Source organism: Chionomys nivalis, chromosome 2 (assembly GCF_950005125.1).
Source record: "Chionomys nivalis chromosome 2, mChiNiv1.1, whole genome shotgun sequence".
NCBI lineage: Eukaryota > Metazoa > Chordata > Mammalia > Rodentia > Cricetidae > Chionomys > Chionomys nivalis.
In genome coordinates this window covers 73,448,798-73,473,041 of record NC_080087.1, presented here as the reverse complement: position 1 = coordinate 73,473,041, position 24,244 = coordinate 73,448,798, and the positions used below count along the sequence as shown (strand labels likewise).

General features: G+C 46.4%; 2 protein-coding genes across 7 annotated transcripts in view; one reads left to right on the top strand and one right to left on the bottom strand.

Annotated features, from left to right (window-relative positions):
* The window catches only part of Lig1 (DNA ligase 1), a 31,464-nt gene extending 27,808 nt beyond the window's left edge, over positions 1–3,656 (bottom strand). For 2 of the 5 annotated variants that reach the window (XM_057755462.1, XM_057755469.1), the window contains exons 1-2: positions 2,866–2,967; positions 1,555–1,628 (exon numbers count right to left, since the gene is read on the bottom strand). In XM_057755462.1, the coding sequence (XP_057611445.1) occupies positions 1,555–1,628; positions 2,866–2,889 (98 nt within the window). In that variant the 5' untranslated portion in view covers positions 2,890–2,967. Of the gene's footprint in view, positions 1–1,554; positions 1,629–2,791; positions 2,978–3,325 lie in introns of those variants that run through there. The other 3 variants (XM_057755485.1, XM_057755477.1, XM_057755494.1) reach the window with 3 other exon arrangements.
* Zswim9 (zinc finger SWIM-type containing 9) lies at positions 3,576–23,325 on the top strand. 2 transcript variants are annotated; one of them, XM_057755505.1, is made up of 4 exons: positions 3,576–3,622; positions 4,824–5,107; positions 12,159–12,471; positions 20,601–23,325. In XM_057755505.1, exons 1-4 carry the CDS (start codon positions 3,578–3,580, stop codon positions 22,578–22,580), a joined length of 2,622 nt encoding a protein of 873 aa, XP_057611488.1. In that variant the 5' UTR covers positions 3,576–3,577; the 3' UTR covers positions 22,581–23,325. The 2 variants fall into 2 exon arrangements, with proteins under 2 accessions (XP_057611488.1, XP_057611495.1); XM_057755512.1 differs by lacking the exon at positions 3,576–3,622 and adding an exon at positions 3,784–3,803.
* Positions 23,326–24,244: the final 919 nt, after the last annotated feature.

The following is a 24,244-nucleotide window of genomic DNA, read 5'->3' as shown; positions in this document are numbered from 1 at the left end:
TTTTAAATAAACGTTGATTGGCCAGTAGCCAGGCAGGAAGTATAGGCGGGACAGCCAGACAGGAAATAGAGGTGGGGCAAGGAGAACAAGAGTATTGGGGGGGGGGGGGCCGCTGGAGAGATGGCTCAGCAGTTAAGAGCATTGCCTGCTCTTCCAAAGGTCCTGAGTTCGATTCCCAGCAATCACATGGTGGCTCTACAACCGTCTGTAATGAGATCTGGTGCCTTCTTCTGGCCTGCAGATATACATGCAGACAGAATACTGAGAATACTGTATACATAATAAATAAATTTAAAAAAAAAAAAAAAGAGTATTCTGGGAAGAAGGAAGTTCTTTCCCTCAGTCCTGTGCAGACACCAAAGAAGCAGGATGTGACCTGCCCCGAAAAAGGTACCGAGCCACATGGCTAACACAGATAAGAATAATGGGTTAATATAAGTTATAAGAGTTGATAAGAAACCTGAGTTAATGGGCTAATCAGTTTATCATTAATATAGTTCTCTGTGTGATTTCTTTGGGGTTTATCGGCTGTGGGAACTGGGCAGGACAGAAACCCCAACAAGCAAGCCCTCTTGTTACACCTGAGATTGCTGATCTTGGGAGAGTCAGCCTGAGGATGACAACATCAATGGTAACAGAGCTGACCACAGAGAGGCAGACCATGACAACATTTTACTTGTTGGATCTATCTGGCCAAGCCTGGAGTTGCACACTGCAACTATGGAAACCAAGTACCTTCCTCTCTCATGTTTCTAAAGCCACCTTGCCTTAGTACAGGATTTCTGAACTGGCACTGAGGCTGTCCTGTGCACTGAGGGAGGTTTAGTGCATGCCTAAGTTTTGTCCACTAGATATCAAAAGCAAATCTCAGACCCCCAAAATGCCTGAACCAAGAATGTCTCCAGACATTGCCACATGTTCCCAGGGGGTATAACTGCTGAAAACCAACACATTAAGGACCTATACCCTGCAACTAAGAATCAATTAATGAGCTAATTGATTCATTACTTTCTCCCATGTCCTACTTCTCATTTTCCAAACTACTCAACACTAGGAAATTTCGACTTGAAGGCTCACTCAAGGTCTTCTCAAAAAATGCAAATTTGATACAGAAAGCCCAGAGTTTGGAGAGTGCATTATGTAGACACTATCTCTTGCAGGGAGGAGGAAGCTCAAGAATCAGGACGCTCAAGACACTGAGGAGGCTCAGACAGTTACAAGACTCACATGCCCCTTCCCAAGCTTTATATAAACAGCCAACAATTACTGAGGGTTGAGAGGGATTCTTCAGTGGAGCAGCCTGCAGACTGAGCAAAGAGCTCCAGCAATACAGTTTTCCATGCTGGGGTGGGCTTTGGAGTGAGCGGCTGCCTTTATATCACCAACTTTCCTATAAGTGACACCAATAAACTTGGTGGTTCATTAAGCTAAACTTGGGTGGAATCATTTCTTTGGCTTGTCATTGGTCCCCTATCTGGAGTGAATGAATATCAGTCCTCATTTTCCCAGGAAAAGTCACAACACAAAGTGCCTGGAGCATGGCAGGGGCCTTACATAATACTTCTCTGCATGGTGGCAGCGGAGTTCTCCCCTTTCCTCTCTTGTTCTTTCTTTCTCATTAGTTGTACCTGAAAAACAAATCCAAAGACCTGCTAAGGATGTTGGCTGTGCAAAAACTAAAGGCGGGGGGGGCACAACTGCCTTCCTTAAGGTCATAAAGAAGAGCTGGGTATGAAGGCACACGCCTTTAGTCCCAGCATTCAGGAGGAAGAAGCAGGTAGATCTCTTGAGTTTGAGGACAGCCTGGTCTACAAAGCTAGTTCTAGAAAAGCCATGGTTGTTACATAGAGAAACTCTGTTTTGGAAAAAAAAAAAAACAAAAAAACTGCAATCAGAGGCTGCAGAGATAGCTCAGGGTAAGAGTGCTTGCTGGAAAAGTAAGAGGACATGAGCTTGAATCCCCAGCACCCATGTCTAAAAAGAAAAAGCTAGGCACGGCTATACACGCCTGTAAACCCAGAACTGTGGGGTGGAGACAAGTGGAGAAAGGCAGATCCAATCAGCCAGACTAGCCAGAACACAGAACAGTGACCTTCAGGGTCAGTGAGACCCTGTCTGCAGACAGTAAGGCGTGGAGTGATATCGCACACATGGGCCTGGATTCCCTCCCATAGTCATGAATTACCAAACACATTACATACATAATCCCTGGTGTATACACACACACCAGAAATAGCTATACAATCAGAAATATGCATTTCCTCCTCAGGAAAAACACCCAATTTTATAAACCAATATGAAACTTTAATTAAAATTTATTATTAAGGCATAAAATTTCCAAATCCGAAAAGGGACGTCTTCTTTTCCATATGGTGCCTGCTTTCCATCTAATAGAAAAACAAAAAAATCACTGAGAGTATGCAGACGTTTTCTCAAGTTTTTATTCTTTGAGAGTTAAGTTTCTTTATTCTTTCTCCTCCGCCCGTCCCCGCTCCCGTTATGGTCCTGAGGATAGATGCAGGCAGGGTCTGGAGCTGCTAGAAAGCACCCTCACTAATCTACATCGCCAGCCCTCTTTGGCTGCCTGTCAGCTTCCCTTTCCAAACGTCCCTCCTCACCTTGACAACTTCCTTCTATTCTTGCTAGCCAAGTTTTTCTCCCTCCCCAACTCCACACACAGTAAGCAACAAGCCGTGACTCAGCCCTAAGTGTGTCCAGGCCTCACCTCCAGACCTCCAGTCTTGCCCCACCCAGGCCCAGGCCTGGGTCCCTCTCTGGCAACCCACCTCACCTTTTACCTTGACACTCATCACACCAAGCTTCTCTCGTGTTCACAGAGGAGCGCTATCTAACCAGTAACGTCACCTTGCTCTCACTACAAGACTCCATGCGGCCCCATTCCGTCTAGCATCTTACAGTGATGGACAGCTGGCGTCCAGGGTTAACACAGCAACACTGAAACCTTCCCTGCAGCCCCAGGCCGCCCCTCCTCACCCGACGCTTTCAACGCCCGTGGCCACGCCCACCACCGGCCTTTCTCCCCGCCCCTCCGCCGCGGGTCCCGCCCCTTTCAAGGCCTCCAGTCCTCAGCAGACGCGACACTTTCAACCTGCTGCGGGCCCCGTCCGCGAGCCAGCCGGCAGCTCTCCCTCCACACCGGCTCCTTGTTGCTCTCTCCCCGCGCCCTCTGCCGCCGCGACGCCCCCACGCTCGTTCCGCTCCCCGCCCCAGAGCCGGCGAAGTTCACCAGCGACGAGCGCTCGGGACGCTCGCCGCTCCCCCGCCCCAGCCCCAGCCCCAGCCCCGCTCCCACGACCCCACTTGCCTTTCGAGTCACCTCACCAGATGCCGGACTTGCTTGCTCGGCGACGCGAACCGGAAAACCCGAAATTCGCGCCACACGGATTTCGCGCGCAGACTCTGGCGGGCGGGGTTGAGGGTGGAGACAGCAGAGGGTGGGTCCCGGGCGCCTCACGCAGCGCCATTATCGCCGGAAGGCTGCTGGGAGTTGTAGTCTCCGGAGCATGAGGCAGCCTAGAAATGGGACGGGGAGGGGAGGGGCGCTGTCCCGCACAGCATGCTGGGAAGCGGCCCGGAGCCTGTCCTCCCCGTGGACGAGCCGGTGAGGCTGCGAGGTCGTAAGGGTGACAGGCGGGGATAGGAAAAGGGTTGGTGAAAAGCTGCCTTGCCAGACACTGCGGGAAGAAAGGCGGGAGATCGCGCGGGGCATCCCGGGAGCAAGGGCCGGGCCGGGCTTGGGCGCGGGGCATTGTGGGAGGTGGACGCTGCTCCGGGTTGGGTAGGTGAGTTGAGGGGGAGGGGGCGGGAAGGGTGCACAGCTTGGGGAGTGGAGAAGCACCGCTGTGTAGGATGGTCAGGCCGGGAGGGGCGGTGGTGAGACGGGCTGGAAGGATCTGGGGAGCTGGGAATCAACTAGAAGGGGCTGCGCGAGGGAGGGAAGGCTCAGCTGAACGTGGGGGGGAGCATCAGGGGTGAAGAAGCCCATCTGAGGACAAGGGGCCAAATCCAGAACAAAGACATTGAGAATAGTAGTTATTGCTGGGAAGAGGGGGCTGCAACTTAACCCAGGAGGAGAGTAAGTCTTACGAGGAGTATGAACCACAGATGACTGTTGGTGACACTTCTGAGTTCAATTGGCCACAAGTGGGCCACACCCCTGTAGACTAATGGCCCATGACAGGACTTGGGAAGGACATCTGAAAATAAGAGCATCCCTGGGAAGCAGAAGCCACAGATCAATGTAGCAATTTAAGGCGGTTATATCTTAGGGGCAACAGCTGCATATCTGATAAATCTAGGGGAAGAGGAAGCCAGGGTGTATAAAGAATATAGCTGGGGTTTGAAATCCATGCCTAGCTATGAAGGTAGACATGAGTTACAGTCAAACGTAGACTCGTGGGAAAAAGAAGTTCCAGATGAATGGGACCACTAAAAGTTATCACCAGGGGCAGGAGACACATCTGGAATAAGGAGAAATCTTAGCCAGAGACTAGGAATACATCTGCAAAGATGTCCACAGCTGAGCTGAGGGTAAATATTTAGAACTGATTCCCTTGTACCTAGAGATCACATTTAAGGCAACTGGGACTAGAATAGAAATGAAGTGCCAGCTGGACCTAGGGAAGGTAGACCACAAAAATGGGATGGAGATTCCTTTATGGAAACCAAACAGTAAGACCACTTTGATCCACCCAGAGATATATACGAGGCATCAGCAGCTGGTTAGACAGTCTGAATAGGGAAAAATGGGGTAACCCAGGTGGGGATGGGTCTGATGTCCAGTTCTTCCCACTTCCACTCAGGGCCCCAGGATGGAGCTGTCAGAACCCCCACCAGGCACAGCAGTGCAGAAGGAGGAACAGGAATTGTTGGATCGAACCTTCTTCTCATGGGCTGAATTCAGCCGCTTCTTCGACAAGTGGTGCCAGCAACGGCTGGTGGTCTTCTCGGTGAAGAGCTCCACACATGTGGCACGCAGCCCCTGGGCCAGTGCGCCCCCTCTCTACAGGCTCATCCACGTGCTCAAGTACAGCTACGTGCTGCTGGTGTGCAAGGATGTGCGCATGCCCAACCAGTCCACAGCGTGGTGCGTGATCCTGAGCTGTGACCCTGCAGGGGGAGGGGAGTCGGGTGAGCCAGACAGCTTCCTACCCACAGATTCAGTATCAGGGAAAGAAGCCATTGGCTCTGCCAAGTACAGAGAGGCCAAGCAGAACAGATCAAGGAAGGACACTTTCTGAGACAAGGAGAGAAACTGAGCCAGGGGACAAACATAATCACTATAAAATAATTCATGCTTGATATTCAGGGCCTAGTAGAGGCCATGAAAGAGAGTGAAAACACAATGAAACAAGCTGAAATGGGAGAATTGGTTCCCCAAATACCAGAACCAGCCAGAGAAGTAAGAGGGCCAGGGTTTGCACTAACCAGGTTTTGCAGGCCTATGAAGAGCAACCTGGGAGTCTGAACTGCAAGGAAAGCCACAAGACAGGCAGATATCTGTATTCAATGTAGAGCCAGATCCTGTGCTGGGAGCTGGGGTCATTTCAGACTAAAATCTGCCCATCTGTAAATTTTTGACTGGCCAGGAGGATTGATGTTAGCAGAATAAGCATGCAGGTAGGTCCTGGCAAATGTGTAGTGCCACCAGATGACTGGTTGACAGTCCAAGAAGGTCTCTCAGGGCTGGTCAGGGCTGGGGATGTTCTCATTGGTATGTCTCCAGTCTTCATCGAATGTAGGACAAGACAAAACCGTGCTTCTGGATAGCAGATGGTCAGCTGCTGAGATAGGCCTTGAGAGTTCCTGCTTGTTCCTGTTCTCTTTACTGCCTCATACTCAGAGCTGCCTCTGCTTTATCCTGCCTGTCTTAGGTGTGTGAGTGGGGGAGGGGAGATAAAGAGAAAGATTGAGACTGATAGTTTGAGGCCATGGATAATAGCAGAGTGCTTAAGAACATAGGCAGTTCCTTTGGGCTGGCTGCCAGGTGCCAGCTCTAGTGTGTGTGTATGTGTGTGTGTAAGACTTTAAGAATACAGACTATACCTTTGGGCATAGACTCCAACTGTACTGCTTATTAAAGTGAGGTACCATTAAGCGATAGATTTCACACCTCCAAACCTCAGTTTTCACATCCCTGGAATGGGGCTGTCACATGTATACCTGCTTCCCAGGACCATTGTGAGGATACATGAGTATGAATAAGAAGGCATTTGCCCCATGCTTGACACCCAGGGCAGCCAGTTAAGTGACAGTTGTTACCAAAGTAGGGGCATAAACGCGGGACTGGTGTCTGCCTATGACTGTAGTCATGGAGGAAATAACTCCACCCTCCTGGGCCTCTGCTTGCTCCTTTAGAAAATAAGGAACACAGAAGTATCTGTGACATAGGTTTCAAATCAATGAATTAATATCTGTTAATTGTTTGGGTGGACATCCCACACAGGGTAACACTCCACAGCTGTTCTTACCCAAGGTATTTCAAGGTTTGTTGTGGAGGTATGCTCTAGCTTCTTCCTTATTCTAGAAGCCGAGATTCAAAGGTCTAATACCAGAGCAGCATCAAGCTCATGTCCTCACACAACTATCTAGAGAGGGAGCACTTTCATAAAGGACAGGGCTAACCCAGTCTCTGCCTTTGCTAGCAGGACCAAATTCAGCATTTAGCAGCCATTTACTAAGGACTTCTTGTGTGTCTGTGTTCTTTACTGGGTGTTTTCAGACCAGAGTTGACTATCTCACCTCTTGAACTACTCAGAAACTAATGAAGGAGACAAAGGCAAAGGGAATGAAAGGGAGGAAAGAAAAAACAACGCAGAAAGGAAGAGAGAAATTTCAAATAGCCATATAGAGTAGCGAGCATCAAATTGAGAGTGGAAATGAGAGATGGATAAAAGGAAACAAAAAGGGGTCCACTCTACTTAAAATCTTTTTTGTTTACATGTATTTATTTTGTGGAAAAGGGAGGAAGCATGCCACAGTCTAGGTGCAGAAGTCATAGAACAACTCGAGGGAGTCAATTCTCTCCTAACTCCATGTGGGTACCAAGGATCCCTTCGGCTTGGCTTGACAGCAAGCACCCTTACCCACTGAGCCATCTTGTATTTGGAATCTTAGGAGAGGTTCTAGAAGGGTTTCTAGAAGAGATGCCAAGTAAAAAGGTCCTTGGAAAGTTTATTTATACACTTGGGCAAGTACAGTTTTTTAACATATGGTGTTTACTATCTGTAGTTACTGTCCCAGGCATTCTACAAATGCCAGGAAGAGTCATTGGGCAGGGGTTGCATAGCTGTGGAGACAGACTGTTGCCTTGATTTGAGCCTGATGACCTAGTGGACAGAGTAGAGCTCTGTGATGCAAGGGTCATTGGCTAGTTTGGGGACACTGATTTGAACTCATCATTTCTGAGCTCTTGAACCTGCCCAGTTGCTCAGAGCGGGCCCTCTCAAGTACCACAATCTAGGGACAGGCCATTGCTTTAAGTCCCTAACAGGATTGGTGTCAAAATCAGGACTTGGCAGTGCTGAGTCCAGGGACTGAGACTTCATTCCTGTGATACTGAGAAGTTCCGAAAGGCTGTGGACAAAGTCAGTACTAATTTAGGAAAGTCTCATTCATGTGTGTAGACAAAGGCTGCTCGTTCATTTCCTGGCTGGCTAGACCCGAAATAATACTAATTGCAATACTATTTGGCCAATAGCTTAAGCATATTTCTAGCTAGCTCTTACATCTTAAATTAACCCATTCCTATTATTCCTGCGGACATTTTTTTCCTTGGGCAGCTGCATTGCGTCTCTCTGACTCTGCCTTCTTTCTCCCGGCATTCAGTTTAGTTTTCCCTGCCTAGCTCTATTCTACCCTGTCACAGGCCCAAAGCACCTTCTTTATTAACCAATGGTAATAAAACGTATTTACAGCATACAGAGGGGAATCACACTTCACATATGGGCCGTGGTCTGGAGGACAGGGTTGAGAGTCAAAGGAGGAGGCTGAGTATCTGGGGAGTATTTGAGAATCACACTTTCCATAGATCCAGTGGCCTTAAGTTGCCCTCCAAATACCTCCTGCTCTCCAGCACCAATGTCATTTCCCCTAACACTTTTCCTGTAGGACTGTATTCCTTAACTCTTCCCAACATATCCCAGCCTTTAAAAACACAAAGTCTTTAAAATCTACAAGATGAAGAATGATTATGTTGGGCCAGTGAGATGGCTCAGTGAGTAAAGGTGCTTACTTCCGAATCTGACCACCTAAGTTTGATCCCAGGGATCTAGATAGTAGAATGAAAAAAATGACTCCCACAAGTTATCCTGAGCTGCACATCTGCCCTGACACAGTTTTTTTTTTTAATTTAAAAATGAACAAGAAGGGAACACTATTTACTTTTGGATGAGAAAAAAATGATTTTATGAAGGAGGAAAGAATATTAGGTTGGTGGCTGTAGACATGGAAAAACAAAACCATGGATGGTCCAGAGATGTTTTGAAAACATAACAAGCAGGGTATAGTGATGAGTGGTTTTGATGAGATGAGAAGGGTGGCTGAATGCGTTGCCAGGTGTTTAGGTGGGGTTCAGTGATTCATTCAGTGTACAGTTGTCTTTGATATCTGTGAATTGATCCCCAAACAGCAGAGTCCACAGGTGCTCAAATTGTGTAGCATTTTCATGTAAACCATGCCTATCTTCCTGTGAAATTTAAATACCTATAGATGACTGCAATGCCTACTGCATTCATGTGCTTAATTGTGTTGTGCTGCTGGGGAAACATAACAAGGAAAGTATGTATATATGCATGCAGTACAGATGGTTTGCAGTTTTTCTTTTTCCGACTGACTGATCTAAAATTGGGAGATCTACAGGTAGAACCACTATATATATTTGCTGAACTTCTTTGGGGGCCAGATGATACTCTAGTAATGGATAAAATGGGTAATTCTTATCCAAATTTGCATTTAGAGGTGCTGGCATTATATGCCACCACTATATGCCCAGAAAAATGACACATTTAGGCATCCATACTTTGTTATGTGAGATGCCAGGACCCCACAGAGAACATGTGTTTTCTGTCAATATGAATGCCTTCACAGAGGAAGTGGCATCCTCTGAACGGAGACCTGATCTAGGAGCAGAAACCACCCAGGATCAAAGGGATCAGGCCAGATTCCAACAAATGACAGTGACCTCGCCTTAGAAAACAAACGGGTAGATCTCGGGAATGTACCATTTTTGGTAGATCAAATGTGGCTGCGTGTTGCTTTCACCTGGTACCACTGTGGGGCCTATATGTTTGGTTTATTTATTTATTATAATATATTTACTTATGAATTTTCTGGTTCCAGCACTGAAGCAGGGAGAATTCAAGGCCAGCATAGGTTGCACAGCATGACTATGTCTCAAACACCAAAATAGATTACTTTTCTAACTTTTGATTTTATTATTTTAAAAAGGGGGAAAGTCTCAAGTTATTTAGATTTTTTTTTCTTTTTGATCTGCTGGCTTCTTCAGTGTGCATATAGAGAAAAGAAGTGTCTCAAAGGAACTTTTCATTATGCTGTTGATCCTGAGGCCAAACACCTGTCTCATGAGAGATTTGGAGACAATGGAAGACCATATTGGGGGATCTTCTGCTGACATTTACTAGATTACCAAGGGACTGTGACTTCCCTACTACATAGCAGGCTGTATATGTTACAGGGATCATAAAACTAAGAAACTTTGGAGCTTCTTTCAGCCTGAAAATCATGACGTTTTATTGAAACACAACCATTCTGTTGATTTGTATATGTATTGTGTGTGTGTGTGTATGTGTGTGTGTATATAATGTATCTTTTGAAATATATCTGCTGTCTGACTCTTGGCACGAAATGTTTGCCAACCACTATTCTATAGGTAAAACCCTGCCAGGGGAAAAGCACTACTCCATAGAGAAATACTGCAGAACCCTCTTTCAGGAAGATGTCAATTTACATACTATTATTATGAACACACTGATTTTTTTAAGATCCTGGGATCAAACCCAAATACTGATTTGTAATTCCTATTCATTCTTTACAATACTAATTATAACTCCCAAAATTGATTCCATGCAAAGGGATTTGCTCCACAGTTCGAGAACCACTCATACAAAGAGGTATGCTTTTAGATATCTATTTGAATGACTGTAAAGTCTTTTAATAATTGTCAGGGTCGTGAAATGGAGCATTAGTCAGCATGCAGAAAGCCTGGGAAGATCTATAATAGTCTTCAAAGGAAGCACAGAAGGTGCCCATTGTCTTTGTCTCCTGTTTTGCAACCAACTACCATAAATACAATGGCTTAAATTTTTTTTTTTTTTTTTTTATTGAGACAGGTTCCCATGTAGACCAGGCTAACTTTGAGCTTGCTGTGCAGCTGAGGATGACCTTGAATTCCTGATCCTCCTGGGCTATGCTCCTGGAGGTGTGGGGACAAGAATCCTATTCTTCCAGCCTTTGGAGCCCACACAAGTGCTCTGATCCTTTCCCTGAATCTTTTACTTTCTTTTCTCCCTCATAAAGATCCTGATGATGATATCAGTCTCCTCACCACTACTACAATCCATAACTGTCCCATTTCAAGATACTTAATCACATCTGAAAGTCCCTTGAATGTTAGGTGACATATATAGTTTTGATAACTAGGATGTGGACACGTGATGGGGTACCAGTTTTCTCACAAAACAAAGAGTTTCTTTCCAAAGTGCAACACACATATAGAAAAACATATACACTATGCATTTTCAACATGATGACTTTGCCAAAATAAAATGCATGCATAAAAATTCTAGAACTAGACCAGGTGTCTAAAAAGGCCACTACTTTCAAGTCTAGCAGTAGAGGTGAACTTAGTCTGCATTTATATTTAACACAGATGAGAATCCCACAATGGGCTGCTCTTCTGTTCCTGACTTTGTTGAGGTACATCCACATTGGAGATGGTAATGGTTAGTTGGTTCTTAGTGTTGTTTGGTGTCACATTTTTAAGTGTATATCAAAGGCTGTTTTCTTGACGCATTGCTGTTGATCTGGGTTTCAGGTTCTGGCTGTTATACATAGTCCTGTTGTGTACATGCCAATAAGTGTCTTTTGTTGCCTAGATGCAGGCAGTCATGTTGATTGGGATCTTAAGATACAGGATTCCATAGGTAGGTACTGCCCGGGTTCTTCAAAGTGTCCTTGACACATCTATGGCAGGTACTGCATGATGGGAACTGTTATCAGTCTCAATTCTTGAAGTTTCCTGTTTTCATTTGTTGGTTTATTTAAGAGTTCTGGCTGCACTGCCCAGTCTAGTCTGGAATTCCTGGACTCAGGTGACATTCCTACCTCTAGAAAGAGTAAAGTAACTGGATATACAAGGTTTGAAAGCAGGACTATACAACTCATTGCTTGTGGTTTTGAAAACCTGGCAAGGCAAAAGACATAATTGCAGGTAGTGATTGCCTCTGAGTACAGAGGAAAGGGAGAATTCATTAAGGCCTCATCTGGAGATGGTATTGTGAAACCAGAAGCAGATACAAGACAATCTGAAGTGTTTTTCTGTGATACTATATTTCTTTACTTATTGCATGTGTGTCTGTGCATACATGTGTGTGCACATATGCATAGCAGTCAGAGAACAGTTTGTAGGAGTCTGTTCTCTCCTTCCACCAAGTGGGTTCTGAGAATCCAACTCAGGTCATCAGTCCTGGTGGCAAGTGTCCTTACCCACTGAGTCATCTCTTACCAGCCCCTGAGTATTTTATTGCTAAGATTTTCTGGTGGTCATGTAATAAGGTATATGGTCAGTCACTGGACAGAGCTGGGTGTGGAGGTGTAAAACTTTTTACCAATGTGTAGTGCTTACTATGTTGTATATGCTAGTTCAGTCTTTTGGGGGGTCTTAAGCATGTCAATTCTTTTTCAGCCACACAAGGATCCTATTACCAGACAGAGAAAATGAAACACAGAGACTTATACAAATTCACCCAGCTGATATATTCTTAAGGCTCTCCACTCTTCTCTGTCCTTGAAACTTAATGAGAGGAGGAGAGAGGTGGGAGGGAGGGGGAGAAAAAAAACAAACAGAACTGAGAATGCACAGAGGGTTGTGACAGAGGCGCTGGTGGTTCCCTCTGCAGGCCTCCCCAGCCCAGCTGCCCAGCCTTCATCACTGTCAAGCTGAGCCCTTTGCGGGATCGACTCGTGGTGTCTGAGTGCCAGCTGACCCACTCGCACCCTGCCTGCCCACGCGAGTTCGCCTACCACTTCCGCCCGGGCCACTTGCTGGCCAATGCCTGCCTGCCTGTCCGCATCACCAACCAGATCTCCAAGCAGTTTGTGGCCCCTGCTGATGTGCGCCGCCTGCTGTCCCACTGCAAGGGCCCAGACCACGGGGTCCTGGATGCCCTGCAAGTGCTTGAGGGGCTCTTCCGCACAGATCCGGAGGCCAAGGTAGGGTCGCACAGGAGACAGCATTGGGAGGGAAAAAACACACTGACAGATTTCATGGATTGTTCATTCATCCTCTTGCCACACATCATTCCTTCATCCGTTTATTCAGTAAGCACCTGGTAGAGTGCTTAAGGTGCAGCCACAGAACACCCGTTAGTGCAAGCTGCCCAACAACTTTCTACCCAGTGCAGACTCTCTGATTCTGTGTTACATTATATGGGAGCCCTAGACATGCATAGCCAATGAGCACTTGAAATGCAACCAGTACCATAAGAGTCTGAGTTCATCTTAGTTGATTGAGACAGCATGTATGGCTGTTGGCTGCCTTATAGAAGTTCTAGCGACAAAAACAAAAACACCCAGATAGGATGTCAGTTGCATACTAGGAAAAAGAGGATACAGGTGAGGGAAGGGGCAATCTAAATTTTTAAACATGGACTATGCAAACAAAGTACATAAACAAGTCCACTGTTTAATGAATGTTCCCAAGAATTATGCCCCTGAATTGGCCCCCCAGGAAGCTGTGATATATAATGCAGTAGAGTGAAAAGTATTGTAAACAAGCTGGGGGTGTGCAGAAAAATTGTAAGATACTGTTGACTCTCTGTTTCTTTTTGTGCTCCTGGGGATAGAACTCAAGGCCTATTACATGTCAGACAAGTTCTCTACCACTGAACAATACCCCTGCCCCTCACTGGAGAATTCTAGTCAAGTGCTCTACCATTGAATCATGCCACAAACCCTCACTGGGGGATTCAGGACAAGCACTCTACCTCTGGACTGCATCTCCAGCCCCAGCTTTCTATACTGATAGTAATTTTATTTCTGTTATCCAGGATAGTAGCCATTGCCCTCATATGATCATTTAAAACTACTAACATGAAGGAGGAGCTGAGTTTTTGGTTTGTTGGTTGATTGGTTCCTGTTTGTTTCATTTTTTTATTGTTGATTGTGGGGGATACACACATGTGTCTGAGGTTAACCTTGGTTACTTTCCAACATTTTAAAAATGTTATATTTATTTTTTGTGGGGGTGGATATGCAGGTGTACCTGTGCCACAGCTTGCATGCAGAGAGAGGTCAAAGGACAATTTGCCAGAATCAGTTTTTCCCTTCTACCATATAGGTCCTGGGGATCTAACTCTGGTGCTCAGGCTTGGTTGTGAGCACTTTGACCTGCTGAGCCACCTCCCTGGTGCCTCCACCTCTGTTGTTTGAAGCAGAGACTCTCACTGAACCTGAAGCTCATTAATTTGACTAGGCTGGCTATCTGGCCAATGAGCTTGTCTCTGCTTTCCCTAAGCCCCCCCCCCCACCTGCTGATTTTTTTAATGTGTGTTCTAGGCATCTGAACTTGGGATCCTATACTTAGTGGCAGGCACTTTACCAACTCCTCCATTTCCCCAGCCCAGAACTGGGGTTTTTAAGTAATTGAACTTAAATAGACATCATCACTAGTATGGCTTTTACATCAGGTAGTGTAGAGTTGTACATGCACAGGTAAGTTTGCATTTATGTAATATATATATATATATATATATATATATATATATATATACACACACACACACACATGTCTAGTAACAAAGCTATGAGTTCATGAGATATCAGTTGAAGTGTTTTATGTACTTGGACCTTAGTCACCAACCCCACATCTGCCTCTCCCCATCCTGTTATACTCCTCATTCTCTTTCCTAATAACCCTCCTTGATTTTCATTATGTATACTTTCTGATTGTACATCTGAGAGAAAACACAATATTGTTCTGTTTCAGTTTGACTTGCTTAGTATGATCTCCAGGCCCATCTATGTCCCTGTAATTGACATATGAGCTAATATTGTTCTTCTTTATGGCTGATTAAAACTCCATTAACGTTTGTCCCCACCCTCCCTGCATATGTGTGCATCTGCATGCATATGCATGTGTATACACACACCACTCAATAATGCTGTCTATTCTACACATCATTTGCATTCTTTTTTCTGGTTGTTTCTTTGAGGCAACGGCTTATTGTAGCCCTGGCTGGCCCGGAACTGGCTGTGTATCTAAGGATGACCTTGAACTCTTGCTGGGAATGCAGTAGTATGCTGTCATGACTAGCACACAAATGGTTTGTCTTGCCTTGCATGCTAAAGAATACCAAATGCCAACATCTTTCCTTCTTTCTCTGGGGCTTGATCAGGTCCCCTGAGAAAAGTCTTCCCACCTTCTGATTGGTGGTGAAGGCCAGGCTGCCAGAGTCTAGCAACCATGTGGGGAAGAGCCTGGAGCTGGCAGTCAGCATGATGCATGCCAACCCTGCATGGAGCTTGGAATCTCCCTCCTTCATTCTCAGGTGGGCCTGCTGTCCCCAGGGCCAGCAACCTTTTCCATTTACCCTATTTACAGAATAAACCTCCGGTCACTTGGGAGAGTGACAGCCTAGAGGGAGAGAAGAAACCCGGGGTTTCCAGCAGCCTCACCTGGTCTTATGAGAATGTCCTGTGTTGCCTTGTCCTGATGGGGTATTCCACTACTGGTTTCTAGTACTTCCCACCTGCTCACTTAGGGTTCATAGTTCTTGTGGGTGGGATGACAACCCATTTTCTCACCTGATTTCCAGTTTCTAAGGTAAGTTTTGCACGTGGCATCTTTTCACTTGAGAAGTTGAGGAGAGAGTGGGGTGCTCAATTCATCCCCTTGCATAGTTTCCCTCAATTTCTTTCATTTATAAGTTCTTTTAAAAGAGTTCTATATTATAAAGCACGCCAGTATTCTGAATTCTTTATTGTCATCCCAAGACTAGATAACAATGTTCATCTATTCCTTTCACTTTGCAGCAGTTTTCTAAGTAAAGATGCATTGGCTTTACATCACTATACTCAAATGTCCAAGGCCATGAACAAAGTAAAGAGATTCATTTAGTTCATAGTTCTAGAGGTTCGGGTCAAGAATCAGCAGCCGTATTGCTTTGGGCCCCTGGCACAATGGTACATCATGTGGGGAGCATGTGGCAGAGCAAGCTTCTCAAGACCCTGACAAGACGGGAAGCAGAGAAGCTGCAAGGCCAGATGGGGTCACAGTCTTTCAGATACATACCCCAATGAACTAAAGACCCCTCAGAAGGCTCCAAGGAGCACAAGCCTTGTAACACATACACCATTGTGGGACACTGCTAGTACTGAAAGGCATAAGCTCAACTCCTGGCCCTTTTCTTTGTATTTCATTGACCATAGCAAGGCATGATGCTGCTCACTTGCAAAGCACATAAAGTACAAATGCTAAGTGCCCAGGATAGAGAAAACTGCAGTCACTTGTCATGGTTTGAATGTGAAATGCCCCCTATAGGCTCATGTGCTTGAGCACATGGTCTCTGGTATGTGACACAGTTTGGGGATGTTGTAGAGCCTTAAAGAGATGGAACATGGCTGAAGGAAGTGGGACACTGAGGGAGCATCTTCAGTCTTTATAGCTTGGTCCAACTTCCTGTTGGAGCTCTGCTTCCTAACTGCAGTCACAGGTGACCAGCCACTTCACACTTCTCCACATCCCAACTCCTGCCATGAAGGACTGTAGCCCCTCAAACTGTAAGCCAAAATAAAATCTTCCTCACCTCAGTTGTTTCTTAGCAGGTATTTGGTCACAGTGATGAGAAAAATAACCAGTACAGTATGCAAAGGACAAAGACAACCTCCCCAAGTTTTGACAATGTTTATGTCCCATCAGCCATTTTGAGGGAATATAGTCAAAGCTGGCAGTGTGATTTATTGCTATTGATACGTTCTGGAAGCTTCCCATACATTATGGCTGTGTTGTTTACAAGCTGTGGGAGAGTGAATGCATTATGAACAGGTAATTTAGGTTCTTGGAGCTCCAGTTTGTTCATCTGTAAATGTAGATTGATGATGATGATGATGATGATGATGATGATGATGATGATGATGATGATGAGATGACGACAATGAGATGATGACAATGATGATAGACACTATTTTATATGGTTGTCAGGTGAGGGTTAAGTGTGTGTGTCAGGGAATGTGTGACCTTTGCTTTAGGAGATGAACAAATATCTGTATTCACCCGTGATAGGGCATCAACAACATACCCAAGAAGCAGTTCCACCTAAGACTAGCTTCAAAAACTGGTGAGTTTGTTTAGGAACATGGCAAGTTTACAAGGAGCTACATGACTGGGGGGGGGCTGTTTCCAGCAACTAGTAACAGCCTATACATCTCTGGGGAGGGACTGGTTTTCTTGAGTCATTCCCCACCATCATACTGGAGCTTTGTTGGGCCCAGTCCTGTGCAGGTCTTAGATAAAGGAGAGTGTGTGTGTGTGTGTGTGTGTGTGTGTGTGTGTGTGTGTGTGTGTGTGTAGCTGCTAAAATATCAAAAGAGCAATGTCATGTATTGTCTAGATGATGTAGATGACACTCTTCCACAGCAGTGAAATGGGTACAGAGAAAGAGAGAATCTGGAAAGTAAGAGGGCTTTTATATCTTAACTATTAGCTACTATCATCACGCCCTCATTTTCCTCCATTCAGCACAAAGTAGAGACTGATACCACTCTGATCATATGAGTGGGAGTGATAAGTGCTGTGGTCTCTCTATTAGCATTTCTAGCCTCTACCCACTACCTGCACACTCCTGAAATAGTGCTCCTTAAGCTTTTCCATCTCTGGAGACACACCAATGTGCACAAAGTCAGATCCTGTGAGTTTGGCCTTATGCCCAAGCCACGTGGACTCAAATCTCTGACAGTTACTATCTGGATGACCCAGACAAGCAACTGGCCTCTCTGTGTCTCAATTTCCTCTCTGAAAGAGGGAGTGGGTAATTACAGGGCATGTTTTGTGGGGTTATCAAATGGTTTGGAGGGATGTCTACTAGGGAAGCCGCTTCATGCATGACTAATGTTTCTAAACACTTCATTCACCCAGAATCATCAACTTGAGATGTATTTCTCTTTGGTTTGCCGCCTGTCCCACACTCGGTGTTGCACCTTATTTACACCCTTCCATGCCTAGAGCAGTACTCTGCGTATTATGTTTGCTCCGTAAATGTTTGGAAGAAAACTAAACTTGTTTACAATATAGAGCACCACCTTTATCAAATGTCAGCACATTCAGCTCTCCCACACACGCATACACCCTGCCACTCCTAAACACCTGAACCTATCTCCTAGACCCACCACTTGCTAGTGCCAAAACTTGGGCAAATCAGCCCTCTGGTGCTGTTGGAGACCTTTTGGTGACTCTGGGTGTCAGTGATTCACTAGGAGTCACAAAACACAGAAAGCATCTTATACTCACAGTTAATGGTTTATTACAATGAAATGACACAGCTTAAATTGAAATGTAAACAACTCCATGTGCCTGCCCTACTGAATAAAATATGTGAGTTAAACATATTTTAAGCAAATTAAAACAACACTAAAATGCTAGAGGCTGGAGGGTTGGGTCAGTGGTTAAGAGCACTGCCTGCTCTTCCAGAAGACCCAGTTTAATTTCCAGCACCCACCTGGAGACTTATAACTGTAACTAATTCCCAGGCATCCAACACCTCTTCTGGGCTCCAAGGGTACCAGACACACACTTGCTTCACAGCCATACATGCAGAAAAACAATACACAAAATAATTTTTAAAATTAAGCAACGATGTGTGAAAATATTGTAGTAGAATTATAACTGAGTCATTAATAAACGTACTGTATTTTTTTCTTAAAATATATTGAATCTCACCAGGCATGGTGGTGCATACCTTTAATCCCAGCACACAGAAGATAGAGGGAGGAGGATTTGTGAGTTCGAGGCCAGCCTGGTTTACAGAACAAGTTCCAGGACAGCCAGGGCTACAGCCTGTCTTGGGGGGGAAGGGGGAATATATATAATATATATATATATATATATATATATATATATATATATATATATATATATCCAGGTGGTGACAGCAGACACCTTTAATCCTAGCACTTGGGAGGCAGAGGCAAGCATATCAGTGAGTTCAAGGCCAGCCTGGCTACAGAGCAAGTTCCAGGACAGCCAGGACTGTTACACAGAGATATCTCAAAAAAAACTATATGTATATAAAATCTCATCCTTTGGGGTACTAAATGTGTGATTTTTAGGGTTAGGAAAGCAATGTCTTTCTTCTCTTTGAATTCTGCCAAACCTGTTATTTAGTAGATATCTGTCTTTGTGTGTGTGTGTGTGTGTCTGTGTGTGTGTGTGTGCCTGTGTGCCCGTGTGCCTGTGTGCCTGTGTGGCTATGCATATGTGTGTAAGCATGTTGCATGTGCCTGAGCATGAGAGTGCACACATCCATGCAGAAGCTAGAGCAGAGCATCATGCCTTCCTCTATCTCTGTCTCATTGCCTTGAGACAGGATTTCATGCTGAAGTGAAAATTACTGTTTTCAGCTAGACTGGCAGTCTCCAGGCTCTCAGTATCTGTCTTTGCTTCCCAGTGCCGGGGTTACAGCTGTGTCCAGTTTTCTATATGGGTGCTGTGGATTTGAATCAGGTCCTCATGCTCATTCTGCCCATTGAGCCATCTACTCAACCTGTCCCCACGTTTTTAGTATATTTTATGAAGGCTGAACATGATTCAGTGTTTTTTAAATAGTCTTGCAGGATGAGGTTGGATTATAGCAGAGTGGCTGTGGAATGTTCTCTGATTAAATTGGATTCAAATTCTGTTTCCACTGCTGTGTGTTATTTCTTACAGAAGCTGGCTGAAGGAGTCCAGGACTGGCCCAATAACTAAAGAAATATAGCTCAATTGGTAGAGTTCCCTGGATTCCACCCCCAGCACCTAATATAAAACAAGTGTAGTGACACATGCCTGTAATCCCACATTTTTGAAGGTAGGCAGAAGGATCCGAAGTTCAAGGTCATCCTTTTTTTGTTTTGTTTTGGTTTTTAAAAATATTTATTTATTTATTTATTTATTTATTTATTTATTATGTGTACAGTATTCTGTCTGTGTGTATGTCTGCAGGCCAGAAGAGGGCACCAGACCTCATTACAGATGGTTGTGAGCCACCATGTGGTTGCTGGGAATTGAACTCAGAACCTTTGGAAGAGCAGGCAATGCTCTTAACCACTGAGCCATCTTTCCAGCCTCTCAAGGTCATCCTTAACTACATAGTTTGAGACCAACCTATGGCTACATAAAACCCTATCTTGGGGTTGGGGGAGTCTGTAAACAGATACTCAGTGTGGTCATTTATGAACTTGGACTGTTAGAAAGTACATACTCCTTAGTAATGATGCTGCTTACACCAGGTAGTATACAAGACACATTAATGCAGTTCATTCCTCTAGTCAACAGGACTTGCTGTTGCCATTTTAGAGATGAGATGGAGGTGACTCAAGCTGCCAGAAGCCACTCTGCCAGAAGGCAGGGGGTGCAGGACCTGGGGTGGAGCAATCTGGTCTAGAAAGCTTTGTTTTTAACTACTGCTCCCTCACTAGGAGGAATAAACAGTTCCTACAAGAGGAAACCAGCAGAAACGGAGGTTAAAGAGGAAACTGAGGCAGGGAGGTAAAATCAAGCCATGAGGTAGACAAGAGAGCCTCAAATCACCACCTTTTGATCTACCTCCATTATCTGCTACTTACCAGTGACCCTCAAATTAAAGCCATGGGGACTCCCAGAGAGGCTTGTCTAAGCAACTTCAAAGTCTCAGCTCCAGCAGATGCAGAGTGGGTCCAGGCAGTTGCTTGTCTCTTGAAGCTCCTGTTGCTGGTAGTGGTGGTCTTAAGGCCCTTGCATAGACTGCTCTTGGGTGTAGGAAGGAATAACACTCGGCTTCCAGGAATAGCAACTAGATCTGAAGAGTATAAAGGGTCTAACAGTATCACAAATATCCTAATATTATCAGATCAGATCGGGGTGTCCTGGTCGCAAACGCAGGAGAGCTACTAGTTTACAAGAGCACTTGATTTTGATTTTATTACACCGTCTCTTGCCAATCAAAAGATTCTATGCAAATGCATGAACGAATGGATTTGCATTTCTACAGAGGAAGTATGTGCCCTGGGAACAAGTGGGCAGGACGCGCATGAGCGGACACGGACACACACACACACACACACACAGTGTGCCCTGACCTCTTTCCTTGCCTCCCTACCCTTGCCCGCAGGTGAAACTGGTGTTTGTAGAGGACCAAGCAATGGTGGAAACGGTGTTCCTCCTGACATCACGCACCAGGGCGCTGCTGCGGCGCTTCCCGCGCATCCTGCTTGTTGACCGGCTGCCTGGGCTGCAGGGCGCGCTAGACTTGATGGCAGTGCTGTGCGTGGACAGCGCAGGACGTGCGCGCCAGACCGCCTGTTGCGTGGCGCGCCCCGGCACGCCTAGCCTGCTGAGGTTCATGCTGGTCTCCCTGCTGCAAAGCGCTCCGGACGTCAAAGGCCGCGTGCGCTGCCTCACAGCTGGACCTGAGGTGGCTGGGCAGCTGCGTGCAGTTCGCCAGCTGTTGCCGTGTGCGCGCGTGCAGATCTGTCGAGCTCAGGGTCTGGAGACTCTGTTCAGTAAGGCACAGGAGTTGGGCGGTGCCAGCCAGGAGGATCCAGACCTATGGCCACTCCTCTGCCGCCTAGCAGATTCAAAATCCTATACAGCTTATAGTGAGGCGCTGGCTGAGCTACGTTCCCAGGCTCCAACTGCCTTCATCAGATACTTTGAGCATAACTGGGCACCCCGCCACGACATGTGGGTACGTTTCCGTGCCTACGAAGCAACCCGTGACCTGGATGCCTGTGCTTTAGTGCGTGGCCATCGTAGGCGACTTCTTCGCCGCCTCAGCCCTTCACACAGTGTGGCTCAGTGCCTTCGCGACCTAGTGGCCATGCAGTGGGCTGATGCGACTGGAGAGGCAGCCTCCGAGGGTGCTCATGGTGACAGAGTGTTGCTGGAGAGTGAGTCTAGGAATAGGGCACAGATGGAGAAAGAGAAGGTGAGGGGTACAGAGGCCAGCAGCTGGAGAGGGTCTGAGCGAGAAAGTGAGAAGCGAAAGGGATTACAGTTGAGAGATGGTCAAGGAGTCTGGTTGGAGAATCAGAAGGTGAGGGGCCCTGAAGGGACAGGAGCCCAGCTGGAAAAAGAGCACTTGAGAGGGCCAGAGGTCAGAGACTGGAGGGGAACCCAGGTGGAGGATGGAAGGGTTAGGGTGCTGGGGTCCACAGACCAGAGAGGCACCCAGGCTGAGTCTGAGAAGACCAAAAGTCTTGAAGGAATTCCCTGGAGGGACATCAAATTGCAAGAGGAGACGGCACATCCAACGAAACTTCGAGATTGGAAAGGGCCTCAGTTTGGCATAGAGAAGGGGCTAGATATTAGGAAGAAGTGGGGGGACGGCCATGTGGAGAAGCTCTTAGAGTGGGTCCCTGAGAATGGAGATCAGAGGGGACCCCAGTGGGGCGGTGAGGGGCAGAAAGGATCAGAGATTGCAGAGGACAGAGGTGGGAGGTTTCGAGTCAAAAGAAGACGGGGCCTGGAGGACATCGTTGTTGTTCATCTGGAGGATGCAAGAGCTACAGGCATAGCAAATGGAGATGAAGGGGGCCCCCGAACTGTGGGTTCCAAGAATGAAGGACAGCAGATGGAATTTGGGGACTTAGGGGGGAGGCTTCCAGGGCTGGGGAATGGTGTACCGTGCACCACCCCTATGCAGACTGTGTTGGAGGGTCATCCAGAATGGTCAGTGACAAGGGTCGAGTCCCTGGCTGCAGGGGAGATAGTACAAGACGGAGGTGAAGAAGGCCCAGGAGAGCCAAAGAGGTTTTGCCGCCCCTGCAAAGATGAGGGGGTGGACTGTGAGCCACTAGCCAAGTTCCGAGCTGCCTGCGGACCAGAACTGACAGACCTAGTAGCCGAGGAGCTGGCCTTCGCCAGACAGCACGGAACCCGAGGTTTCCACTGGACCGGAACTGGCTTTGCCCTTAAGGATGGCACTTCAGACTTCTTCCTGGATGGGGCCCTGACACACTGCAGCTGCTCGATCCATGCTGCCAGACACCTGCCCTGCAGACACCTTTTTGCTGCTCGTCTCCTCACAGGGGCAGCCTTGTTTCACATGGATTTGCTCAGAGATTGCTGGGGGAGATCCCAGGAACCCTGACCCTGTGCACCCCTGCCTGCTACCCTCCACATGGAGGGCAGGAACATATTCTTTGATCCCAAAGATAACAGGGCTCAGCCCAATGGGCCATCCCAGCCCTTCTTATCACTTGAGTCATCTAAGGACCTCCTCTTGGCCCTCTTCTACATCCTATGGGATGCTGACTATGGTCTCTGAGATCCTGGAGCCACACCTGTGGGAAGTGCTAATGGCCCAGGCACATTAAAAGGACATTACTCTGGAGAAAAATGCATGAGGAGAGCTGTAGACAGGATCAGCCAAGAAAGAAAACAAGAAAAGGACAGAGCTGGGATGGGGAAGGCTCAGTGGAAGTCACATAAAGAAGCAAAGGTATGGGGACAGTGACAAGTAAACTGAGAGCCCTGGGGACTACAAGATTGAAACCGGAGAGGCCAGGGAGAATGAACAAGACTGAAGGAGAAGAGAAAAGATAGAAAGGGGGAGACTCCTGAGGGAAAAGGGGAGAAGAGATAGGAGGGAGGGTAAGAGATAGGACTGGGGAAGTGAGGCACTGAAGAGAGGGTGGAGGGAGAGGAGACAATTTTAAGGGAACATGACAAAGCACAGGAAGAGAAAAGATGGTAGGATGACCTGGGGACTTGGCCATTTCTCGGGGTGGGGCAGAGGAGATGGCTCTGAAGATCTAGTGGGACAAGCTAAAGACTGCCTCGGAGGGAAGGGAACTAACTGAATGGCTGTGCTTTGACATGGAATAAACAGCATTATTTTGGTCTCCAGGCTGAATTCATGGCTTCTGGGGGAGGGAGGGGCACAGATCCAGAGGAAAAAATGAAATGGCCCAGAGCATCCCATTGTTCTTTCTGTCAGTGAATTTCTTCTAGGATGAATGGAGGGCTCACAATTAATCCATTGCTAGGACAGCTGATGTCCCATCCCTCATCCTTCCTCTTCTAAACCACTTCACAACCATAGCAATTTCCAGACATTTGGCCATGCCCAAGTCCTCTGAGTAATTAGTTTGAAAAATGGGATTTTGGCCCACTGAGTCTTCTCAAGAAGAGGCAGGACTTCTAGGAAAGATTGTCTTACCCTTTTGGTTTGTTTTGTTTGTTTTGTTTTGTTTTGTTTTAGAAAGGTTTCTTCTCTGTGTAACAATCCTAGCTGTCCTGGGACTCCCTCTGGTAGACCAGGCTGGCCTTGAACTTCCAGAAATCCACCTGCCTCTGGCTCCCAAGTGCTGGGATGAAAGGTGTGCACCACCACCGCCCAGCTGTCTTACTCTTAAAATGTTCCAAGATGAGATGTGTGGTGATTCTAGGCCTACTCACCACCAATCACCTTAGGCCAGTGTGGAGATGAAGCCCATACTGAGAAGGAACAGAGAACTGGGAGATGAAGAACATCTAATGTCAAAAAGATGGCTCATCAAGTTAAAATTTTTAAAAAAATAAAATTTAAAAAAGGTTGCTTTGCCAGGTGGTGATGGCACATGGGAAGCAGAGGCAGGCAAATATCCATGAGTTTTAGGTCTAGTCTACAAAGCAAATTCTAGAACAGCCAGGACCATTACACAGAGAAACCCTGTCTCAACAAAACAAAATGAAAAAAAAAAGAAACAAACAACAACAAAAAAAAGGTTGCCTTGCAAACCTGATAATATGAATTCAACCTCCAGAACCCAC

Bases quoted from the DNA above. Each gene is read 5' to 3' on its own strand.
- Zswim9 (XM_057755505.1), top strand. From the start codon at position 3,578: ATGCTGGGAAGCGGCCCGGAGCCTGTCCTCCCCGTGGACGAGCCG. The intron at 3,623-4,823 runs GTGAGGCTGCGA...ACTTCCACTCAG, and splicing joins TCCTCCCCGTGGACGAGCCG to GGCCCCAGGATGGAGCTGTC. The intron at 5,108-12,158 runs GTGCGTGATCCT...TTCCCTCTGCAG, and splicing joins CCCAACCAGTCCACAGCGTG to GCCTCCCCAGCCCAGCTGCC.